An 11,477-nucleotide genomic window follows, 5' to 3' on the forward strand; every position below is an offset into this window, starting at 1 on the left:
TCAAAGAAGTAAGAAGCTTAAAATTCAGACACTACTGGTAGTCCCACTATTATGTCATAAAAACTCTTTTAATCCCATAAAACACAGTAATTGCATTCCCAAAGGAACTTGCTATTACTTATTAGGAGGAACCTTTTACCATTTTACATTGTCTCTCAGAAAAGACTGTTCAGTTCTTTCAGTGGCAGGGTCAACTTATGCTGGTTGGGAAGCTATGAAATTAGCTTGCTAAAAATGATAAACAATTGAACTATCAGTACAAACACAGATTAATAAAACTAAGAAATAAAACCTGTAATATAATAATTCTTTCTAGTGGCTTTTCCTGAATAGCCATCAATGCAAGTGAATACACTTCACAGGCAACTCTGACACTGCAGATAATTTTTCATTGCAACCCTTACAGCTCATTTCCCTTTCAAAGAAAGGGGCAATGGACAAAGGCCTCCAACATAGCAGCAAACATTAAAAATCTCTACTACAGCATATTATTTCATTTCTCACCAATCTCCTTTACTAAAAAGGGCACAGCAGGTGGTTAGTAAAATTTGTAGTAAATCTGTAATGAGTCAGATCTAGCAGAGCTGGCAAGCATACAGGAATATAATCAGAAATCAGTGCAGTAAAGCTTACTTTATTCCCCAGAAACATAAATCATTACATTAAAAGCTTCCAGCATCTTGGTAAATATGAAAACAGCTATTTCAAAAGAATGAGTGTATATGCTAATCCCTTCTAGTTGTTCTAAGAATCTGCACACCAGTGAAGCAATAACAAAATCAAATGCACTCAGCCATTGCACTAATTATTTTTTATCTGATTATCTTTTACTTACTTGAGCATTTTTTCCCATATATCACTGTCATAAAAGGCGTGGTTCCAGCCCATTTTGACTGTTCCAACAATGACATTCTGCTTAAAAACATCTGATCCTAACTTATGGTACAGCTCTTCACAATCATCCAGGGGAATATGGAACAACCCCAACATAAAAGCTAATATAGCTCCTGAAAAAAAAAATATTTTGCAATATTACAAAAACGTATCCTGGAGTAAGATTACAAAGATGGATTACCACTTAATGCAGTTCATAGGTTAACAGAATATCTGTCTTGAAACAGCAAGACCAACTGACATTTATTTCACTAAATTCCTGCTCAGAGATCACAAACCATGTTTTAAAAGAACATACACAATACCGAAAAAGTCAATTTTGAAAAACAGAAATATGAGAAGTTAAAACATTGTATTATTTCATTTTGCAGATTACAACAAGCATATGGCAGAAAGCTAATGAAATCTACTACTTTACTTGGAAAGAGAAATGAGTAAGAGAAATCTTTGCTGTGGTACTAAAAATTTATTTGGAGCATTATTTGCTACCATGCAAACTCTTAAGTCAACAGAAAAATATTCTAAGAAAATTCTGCAAAAATAAAGGAGATTCCAGTAGTTTGGATTACATTTGGTTCCAACCATTTATAATTAGTTTCATACATGCTGCCATCTAGTGTGTCCCTAACAAAAATTATGACCTACCCTTGCAAGAACAAAATAACAGCACTCAAAAAGCATTGCTGCAAAAAACCTTTAAAAGAACTGTGGAAAAATACAACTAATGCATTATTACAATTCTCAAATATATTAAATTAAAAGGGACACACAAAACTTTAAATCTAGTTGTGCCATACTGTGAGAACATGTAATTAAGAATCTGAAAAAATCATGTGTCCTAATTATTTCTATCTGGAAATAAATGCCATAGGCTTGAATAAAATTAATTTTAAAAGGTGCCAATTTTTGAAAGAGTAAAAATACAATGCATGTGCAGAAAAAAACTACATGCAGGAAGTAACAGAAGGCTTTAAAAGAAACATGACTTCCAAGCCCTCTTTCACTCTCTCTCACAGTGCCCACCAACTGTGAGAGCTGAGCTTTAGTGGATTGATGGTCTCAGCTTCTTAAAAGGCAGCTCACATCCTTAAGGCAACCTGAGCCTACTTGACACAAAGTTTCATCACACTTGACACAAAGTTTCACCAAGAGAAACAATCTCAATTGCCAAATCACCAGATGCCTGTATTCAACGCAGACTTAACACCTAACAGCAGAGAAACACCATTTTCCTGAGTCATGCAAATGCTCTGCCACATTCTCTTCTAAACTCTCCAGCACCAGTTCTGCAATAATATACATTTGCTGTTTTGGTGAGCAGATTCAAAGTATGCAGATCATTGCAATGATCTTTCTCTGTGACTGCCTGCATTTATACCCTCTGACCCTCCAGTGAAGAGAAGCATGGGGAAGATAACTACAAAGACAGTGACGCTGCATTCACAGCAAGGGCATTTCCAAACTTCAAAGGCAAAACAGCTGAACAATAGCAAGAAATACAAAAACTGCAGCAGAAAAGAGAAGTGCAGTGCACAAGAAGCATCCTTCCTACCATTTAATCCATCACTCTTGTAAAGCACAATTCATTCAACCGCAAGACCATTGGCATATGTACTGTCAATACAAACAGAACTGCCAGCAGTGCTGACAGACACGCACAGCCTCACCCAGACATGTCTTTCCATTTATTACTGCAAACTGGACAACTGCAGACAAAAGCTTAATTGCGTAAATAAAATTTAAAAGAATATGCTAAGTACTTACTAGCAGTCATTCAGAAATTCCAAAATTTGAGGAAGAATTAAAAACCAAGTTAGTTCTAGTGACAGTAGTGGGAGTAAATTAAGAACACAAGGCCTTTCTATCCAAGGTAAAACACCTTTATTCATTGAAGACAACACTGGAGAAGTGCTTTGTAGGGAAACCGTCCTCCAAAGAAACCACTTACTGCTACACTAAATAATGAAGAATTTATTTGGAAGAGTATTAAAAATGTAAAGCAGGGAACTATATTGTGGCTACAAACAGATTCTGTCTAGGAGACCTAAACACTCTCCTCTGCTATTTTCAGTCTATTAAGCAAATCTCTTGAAACATACTTCATCTACTCAGGGTGATCTGTGTTTAATATAGTTTCTGATCAAATATAAGTATGACAAAAAAATTGAAGAATGTGAGTTTCTAAAGGAAACTGAGCTAGTAAACTACAGCATACCTCCTATGTTAGAAAAACATACTTGTGCTGCTACTGGTCTAACAATTTCTGAAGGAGATTACTGTCTTTAAAGGAGAAACTTATGCTTTGGAGTCTCCTGCTTTCTAGGGAGGAGTCACTTATCACTGAGTCACAAGTGTAAATAAGTCTGGGTGGGGCCTGTAGACATCATCTAGTCCAACCTCCTGTCCCAACAGGTATAATTAGAAGAGGTTACTCAGGACTTGCTCAGCCATCTCCATGGACAGAGATTACAAAGTCTGAACAGGCAACTCTTTCCAGCATCTGACCATCCCTGCAAGAAAAACATAATCCCGTATCTAATTATAACTTCCCATACTCCAACTTGTCTGTTGGCTTTTCCCCTACCCCTGTACACCTTAAAAATTATTCTAGATCCATTTTCTCTTTATTTTCCCATTAGCTGAACCAGGATAAAGGCCCACCCTTAGCCTTCTGAAGGCCAATTAAACCTGGTTATTGCACTCTCTCCTTTACATGTCATGAGCTCCAGCCCCCTGGCTCTCTGCCAGATGCACCCAGTAGAAAAACACACCCAAAAGATTAAGGGTTTCTAGAGGAGCCCATAACAAGACCTTTGTGGCCAAACAGAGATACTTTAATTGTTGGGTACGTTCTCAACCATGCAAGTCAATGTGGTCAGCTTTCTTGGCTCTAGAGTACAGTGATGATTCACAACCAACCTGTTCCAAACAAGACCAGGTCCCTTCCTGCAAAGCTGGTTTCTAGGCTGTCAGCCCACCTGACAGCCTTTGGCTTTACTGAACCTGCCAAGCCATTTCTCCAGCCTGTACAGACCCATATGAAGGGAGGACACCACAGCATCGACCACTTCCTCTAATTTAGATCACTCAAGATCTTGCTACAGGCACATTCTGTCCTTCTGGCAGATAATTAATAAAGATGAAACATTGCTGTTAACTTAATAAAGGAAACATGACTGACTCAGCACCAGTTCTGGAGGACTATTACCTTAGCAGTCTGTAAAGCTCCATAAATACCTAAGATAACTGTTTCTATGTGCAAATTGAAGATTTCACATAAATTGAAAAAATAACAAATCAGTTTAAAGCCAAAAGTTTGTCATGAACTGCCCAAAGTTCTTCTTCAGAAGCAAAAAGACTCTGGAAATCACAAATGTACTTTCTCAGCTTACATTCTAAGTCAGAAACTGAAAAATCTCTATTTATTCTCAGATGTTGATAGCAAAACTCCAACTTGTGACTTAATAATTACCTGTGCTTACGCCACAGATGTAGTCAAAAAGTTGATGAACCGGCTTTCCAGTTAATTCTTCTAGTTTCCGTAGAGTCTGAAGTGCAACTAAACCCCTGAAACACAAAATTCCCCTTCACATACAATGGCAGTCTTATCTTACATAGCTCTAATAATTTTTCAATCACCTTTAGCTTCATTATAACTAATTATAATTGCATAACTGCAACAGTAAGAATCCTGAGTATTTCAGGAAATAAAAGAGTAGCAGAACACAGTTGAAACAGAATGATGAATAATAAATATGAATGACATACTCAGGCGTACCAAAAATAGTATTCAACAGTTACAGCCATATTGTTTTACAGCAAAGGCTTGGGAGGTGATCAACTTCTGCGGATGTAGACTAAGGACAGATTTTAGTTGCATTCCCACTACACAGCACTTAAATTTGGTCTCATCAAGGCTATATAATGCCCCTTGGGGCATAGTATTTTCCAGTATGAGGTTTGCTTGGCCTCAATTCAATGTATCTGAAATAATGGGAGAGATTAGTTAGAGACCATCAGATTTGTGTTTCTTTATCACAAAACAGTACCTGGAGTGCAGCAGTGTGAACTCTGTTGGGATAGAGTGAGATAACTGTGTATGGCAAAATAAGCACCAAAACAAACACCATTCAAGCAGAAATGCATAGAAAAATAATACCCATCCCTTAGATAGTCAAATGTGACAGAAAGGTAACTCATAAATTGCCTCTTTGGGCATTTATCTATCAAGGAGAGACTGGAATTTTACTTCTAGTTACAGTATGAAAAAGGTTACAAGTATGTAGTAACCCAAAGTTTTACCTTGTTCCTCCTCCATCAATGGTGAGGATTCGAATTCCCCAGCCTTTCACAGGGTCTGTATAGCCAATCAGAGCTAAAGTTTCTCTAACAGCAGCCTGAAGACTTTCATCATTAATCTGTCTCAGTCGCAACAGGCATGAGATTAATTTTTCCTATTGATAAATACAAGGATATTTCATTCTAACTATATGTTTAAACCAAAAGAATGCATTCTTAAATTTACTAGCACAGCGTTAAAGCACAGAAGTAATATACCAGTTAAAATTGGAAGAAAATGTCTTCAAATCTGTATTTACCCATGTTTTTCTCTAACAAGGGAAAGAAAGTATGTCAATATTATGCTGTACACACCTCACTGCTATAGTTACTACCTATCAGAATTAAACAAGCAAGATGTTATGTAAATATTTTTAATAGCTAGGAACGCTACATGTACCAGTTTTGTTTTATTGACTTGTTATCACATCAGCCAAGTGCAGACTCGAGTATGAGGCACACCAAGTACAGGCAAAACCCCAGATTTGCTTAGTAAGTACTGCACTGCTTCAAACCAAGAAATGCCTTCTAAGTACACTAATACCAAAACAAAATCTAAAATGCGTTCCCACACAGAGTATTTTTTAAATGGACATTGCCACAAAGATACACAGCATTGCAATCAAAATGGGAGTAGTGAATACACTCTTCCATAATAAAGTTACTCACATATATTTATGTGAATGCCTGACCTACACCCTGCCCAGATGATTCATCTGCCCTGCACTCCATTACCAAAGGCTACACCTTCCAGAAATTCTACAATCTGTGTCACAGGTTTGTCACATCTTGTGGAAAAAGACACAAAGTTGACAAATGCTGTGAATTAGCTAGTACTTCTAGAAGTCTACCACCCACCTCCAGCCCTCTCAATGCAGGGAAGAAAACAAGTAGGACTAGATTGCATTAACTTATTTGACAGTTCTTCTGCCACCTCTCTTGGAAGAAAGCATGTAAACAAGCATGGAAAGTACTGTGCATTTACAGATCAACTGTACAGCACATTGCCATTTGGTCAACTGCCACAGGGGACACAGTGTACGACCTTTATCTACCACTGGAAAAAGCTATACCTCCTATCCACATGACCATGCCGTATGCTTCTAAATTAAACATTGCAATCTTAACAGCCTTTAGCTAAACTCACAGTAGCTTGCACATGCATCTGCTTCAAACAGCTAAAAAAGTTATAAAAAGAGACACTCAAACTACAATACTTGCAAACAGGAAATATGACTAGTCCACAAAAGCACAAAAGGAGGTTTTATGTTGTTCTGTATCAATCATTTGTCAGATTGATTTTTATGTAAGTATAAAAACTATTGGCACCTTAATTGCAACTCCTCTGCTCTCTGGAAATTCTAGAAGATGATAGGTCAGTTCTTCAACCCTGTTGATGCAGACTTTTAGATTAGCAGATCTCCGCAGGGCTTGAACTAAAGCTCGAGTCCTGTTATCAATACTCACTCTTGCAATGATCTAAAGAAGACAAACAGACAACATAAAACTACTCTGAGAAATGTGTAAAATTTGTCAAGACTAATTTCCAAGTGTTATTTTAAGATTTCTCAGAAGCAATGAACAGCATGTTGTACTAGAGAGCTCCTATAGGTTCCAAGTAAGCACTGCTTAAATTGTCAACAAAAATATTATGATTCTTTATTTAGTAGAAAACAAAATCAAGTTTACAGCAAGAATACCCCAAACAAATAGGTCAATATGTATTCAGATGGACTTTCAAGGCAACTCTCTGTATTTAAACCATTAACAAACCATAAACTTTAAAATTACTATAACTACAAAAAATACCACAATTAGATCTGTCTGTAATTATGGACTCTATGCATATATGAACTAAATATATGTACCTACAGCACACACACACACAGGTGTGTGTATATATACACATACTTAGACACTCTTCATATATAAACTTGCATAAACAGATCTATACCTGCATAAAACACTGAATACTTAAACACAGATGTATCTATACCTACTTTTAAGTACATATATATGTTTGTAAGTTTACCTATAGTATGCATACATATAGATAAAATCTATATCATTTTATGTATGTATTCATTTATAAAAGTGCACAGAATGAATCAGAGAACAGTTTGGGTTGGAAGAGGCCTTAAAGGTCACCTAGTTCCAACCTCCCTGCTGTGGGCAGGAACACCACATACATACTTATATATAAGTAGAAGTATGTGTATATATGTATGTAAGTATATACATGGGTATATATTGATTTACATAATTAAATGTGTGCATGTCTATGCTTAAATATAGACATATACACTAGAGTAGCACACATACACACTTGTATAAAATACACACAGAAATAATACATAAATTAACACAAAACAAAGACTTGCCTTTTCTCTCTGAAGAGACAGATGCCTTTCCCTCTCTTCTGCAGTCTTGGTCTCTTTTGCTTTGTCCTCATCACTCTTCTCAGACACTTCTTGTTCCTGCTGTTTAGTCTTTTCTGGTGGAACAACTTTTGTATCAGATCTTAACTTTGGAACCAACCCACCAATATAGCTGTCGACAAAAGCTTGTACGCTGTTACTGGGATATGAAAGAAAGTCTGTAAAACTTTTTTTAGTGGAAACTGGGAGAGCAGTATTTGTCTTTTCAGTACCCAAGATCTCTGCTTCAGGAGCTAAAGTGCCTGCTGAATTCACTCTCTTTTCTTCGCTTGTTACAGTATTTGCTGATGAATCAAGCTTATTCCTCTCCTCTCTTTCAGAGTCCTGTAATAAAGAATTCTTTTTTCTTCCATGCTCCATAACAGAATTGTTAAAGTAAGAGTTGATATGATCAGCGACAAAGTTGTAAGTCTCTCCAAAATTTGTAGAAAAGTAGCTTACATGAAAAAGGTGGCTTTTAGCAGCTGCTGAAACTTCTGGGGTATCTTGACAAGTGGCGTTTGAACCTACTAACACAGATTCCAAGTTTTCACTTGCACAAGTGGATTTCTTTGCAGGGCCTCTGTTGCAATCGTCCTGAGTTTTGACATCTGTAACTTGCTTATCATTTTCTAGATTTGTGCTGATGTTATTTGCATCTGCACTACTTTTATTTGCTTTACCCAAAGTACCTGAGTGGGACTTTAATCGAGCTATCCGTGACACCAGCTCACTGTGAGTGCCAGACACTGCCTTCGAAACAGATTCTATCGTACTCTTAATTCGTGACATGCGAATGCTCACCCTGGCAAGTCCTTTAGAAGAAGAAGTTAAAAGTTTGGAAACTCTGTAGTATAAAAACTCATGGCTACTAATGTACTTGTTATACCAAAATGTTCTGCTTTTGGCCCAAGGCTGACTTGTATGAAAAACTCTCAGGTGTGCAGCATGATTTGTCCTCCAGCAGGCTTTAGGTCTACAGAAACACAGGTATTTGTTTCTCTGCTTCCACCAAAGACTTTTTGGGTTAATCAAAAAGAATAAATATGCATCCAAGGATAAATGAACTGTCATAACTTATAAATAATTGCACCTTTTCTACGTTGCTTTCTACTTCATTCCAAAAAAATATATGTCAATAAGTAAGTCCCGTAATGTAGTGTTGTCTGAAAAAAAAAAACAAAACAAAAATTAAAACCAACAATGGAGACCCCAAACCAGAAACAAGTTAAACTAAAATCACAGAGGTGTTTAAAACAGATGAAGCTTCTGTATTCTTTTGGCAAAGACAGATAAACATTCAAATCAAATAAAATAATCTCATGGGAAAATCCACTGCTCAGGACATTTGGTAGCTCACCCCAACATTTTAAAACAGTACTCCCTAAAGGACAGTTTAAACTCATCTTGAGCAATATGTGACACTTCTCAAAAGTACTTAATGACATATAGAAAATTGATTGCAGTTTCATCAGCAAATTATCTTATGCAGACACAACGTTTCAAATGTCATTATATTACCACCCCTTAGCAGCATTCCTCACAGGAGAGAAGTGACACCAAGTGTTGATCAAAGTTCAACAAAACGTGCCCATCCTAAGAGCCAAGGGCAGGATATACTCCTTACTCTGCAAAGAAAGGTGCAACTGGTGGAGCAGCGTTTTACACAGCACACCAGAGTTGTGCTGATATCGCAGAAGCAAAACCATTATCGGCCGGAAAAGCAAGCCCAGGCTCCTCCAGCGCCCGTAACAAATGCCGAGAAGGGATGCCAGGCAGGCACGCAGGCCAACTCCTGGGCAGGCCGACTTCACAGTGAGAGCAGAGGCGAAGCCCCGCCGGCAGCACCACCCTTACTTACAGTCTCCTCTGCCTACGCCGTGCCCGTCCCGCCGGGTGACCGCCGCGCAGCCGGGCTGCGGGCCCCAGGCCGGCCCGGGCTATATAAGCACGGGGGCGCCGCCTGTCCCGGGGGCAGGCGCGGCCGCTGTTCCTGCCTTGCGCCATTTCCCCGAAACGCTGCCGAGAGCGGCGTTGTAAACAAGCACCGAGTCCAGGCCCCGCTGTCCCCGGCCCACCTCCCGTTACGCGAGCGAGCCCCGCGTGCCCGGCACGCGCTCATCCCGCTCCCCCCGTCCTCATTTGCCCCACGACTCGCTGGAGACGCGGCCCGACCCGGTGGCGGCGCGGCGCGGCCCGTGCCGGAGGCGGTACCTGCTGGACAGCGGCTCCCGCCGCCCCCCTCTGCCCGGGCCGAACGGCAGGCAGGGGCCGCGCCCTCGCGAGCGGTGCCGCCCCGGCGGAGGGGCGGGAGGCGCCCGGGCCCGGCACCACAACACCCGCGGCGGGCGGCACTGCGCCTGCGCCGCCCCGCGCGCCGGAAACAGCTGGGGCGCGCGGCAGCGCCCCACGGACCGCCGCCGCCGCGTGGGGGCTCAGGGGGTGACGCGTGTGACGCGAGACGGCTCTCGGGGCGGGGCGGGGCCGGGCAGCGCGAGGTCGGGGCCGGGGCGGGGCTGCTGCGCCTGCGCGCGCGCCGGGGCGGGTGGCGACGTGCGGCGCGGCACGCGGAGGGCGGGGCGGGGCGGCGCCGGGCGCTGGCGGGGCTGCTGAGGGCGGGGGTGGAACTGACGGGGAGCCATGTCCGAGCCCCGGACCACTGAAAGCCCCGTCCAGCCTCCCTTTGAGCACTGCCACTGTCAGGGCATCCACATCCTGGGCAACCTGTTCTGGTGCCTTTCCACCCTCACAGGGAAGAATTTCTTCCTACTATATAACCTCAGTTTCCCGTCTTTCAATTTGTGCCCATTTCTCACTGTCTTGTCACTATAGTTTCTGTTCTCTCTGCCTTTTCCGTCAGTCCCTTTCAGGTACTTGAGGTCCCCACAGAACCAGAAAGCAGCCCGCACTTTCTCACCCTGTCCTTTGAGGGGAGGTGCTCCTGTTGCCTTACCAGCTTCATGGGCCTTTTCTGGGCTTGCTCTAGGATGTCCATGTCCTTCTAATGTTGAGGGCTCCAGAGCTGGGTGCAGGTGGGAGTAGAGGGGCAGAATCCCGTCTCTTCGTGCTGCTGCCCGCGCTGCTTTCGGTGCAGCCCAGGACAGCCTTTCAGGCCGGGCACAGCAGATCAGGTTGTGCCCCACGCTGCTGCCAGCGCTGGGCTCTTGATGCCGCACCCTGTGCAGTCACCGGGAGCAAGGGGCTGGGAAGAGAAGGGTCCCTAGCCAGCCTTTGTAGCTCCTCAGTGCAGGTGCCTTGGAAATATGCTCCCCCCAATCTCCTGTTTAATGGTTAGACAGCAATGACAGCATGTTTTTCATGGGTTGGACAGCATTAGGGGGCACCTTGGTCTTCCCCAGCTGGACTTCAGAGCAGCAGCAGGCCCTGAGATTCCTGCCTGCATGGCCTGCTTGAAACACAGCTTTAATGAAGTTGCTAAAACTTCAGGTGTCAACTGTAAGAGAGGATGGATGCACTGTGTGCTCAGGTGGGACAATGGAGGCCTTACCATCAGGGTTAAGAAGGTCATGTCACACAATTTCAGATCCCAGTTGTCTGCTTCTGTTCTTCCTCATAACTAAAGAAGTAAATTAATTTCCTTGCCTTGAATTTTATTCCTCAAAGGAAAATTTATACTTCTTACATATTGTAATTTTTATCATGTATTTTTTTATAAATTGCACAGGTTAAATTCGTCACATCTCCCAGAGCAGGACATCCCTATCTGGATACCAGGTGCCCACCAAAGTCACTCTGTCACACGCTTCCTCAATTGGTCAGGGGAGAGAAAATAGAACAGGTTTGTGAACTGAAATAAGGACAGAGAGA

The 11,477-nt window shown here is 41.6% G+C and overlaps 1 protein-coding gene across 2 annotated transcripts in view; it reads right to left on the bottom strand.

Annotated features, from left to right (window-relative positions):
* The window catches only part of PNPLA8 (patatin like phospholipase domain containing 8), a 36,995-nt gene extending 26,916 nt beyond the window's left edge, over window positions 1–10,079 (bottom strand). The window contains exons 1-6 of one of the 2 annotated variants that reach the window (XM_064702631.1): window positions 9,864–10,079; window positions 7,614–8,815; window positions 6,562–6,711; window positions 5,197–5,348; window positions 4,367–4,461; window positions 836–1,007 (exon numbers count right to left, since the gene is read on the bottom strand). In XM_064702631.1, coding sequence (XP_064558701.1) covers window positions 836–1,007; window positions 4,367–4,461; window positions 5,197–5,348; window positions 6,562–6,711; window positions 7,614–8,723 — 1,679 coding nt within the window. In that variant the 5' untranslated portion in view covers window positions 8,724–8,815; window positions 9,864–10,079. Of the gene's footprint in view, window positions 1–835; window positions 1,008–4,366; window positions 4,462–5,196; window positions 5,349–6,561; window positions 6,712–7,613; window positions 8,816–9,510; window positions 9,718–9,863 lie in introns of those variants that run through there. The other variant, XM_064702632.1, reaches the window with a different exon arrangement.
* Between the last annotated feature and the right edge of the window lie 1,398 nt (window positions 10,080–11,477).

Source organism: Zonotrichia leucophrys, chromosome 1A, assembly GCF_028769735.1.
Source record: "Zonotrichia leucophrys gambelii isolate GWCS_2022_RI chromosome 1A, RI_Zleu_2.0, whole genome shotgun sequence".
Taxonomy (NCBI): Eukaryota; Metazoa; Chordata; class Aves; order Passeriformes; family Passerellidae; genus Zonotrichia; species Zonotrichia leucophrys.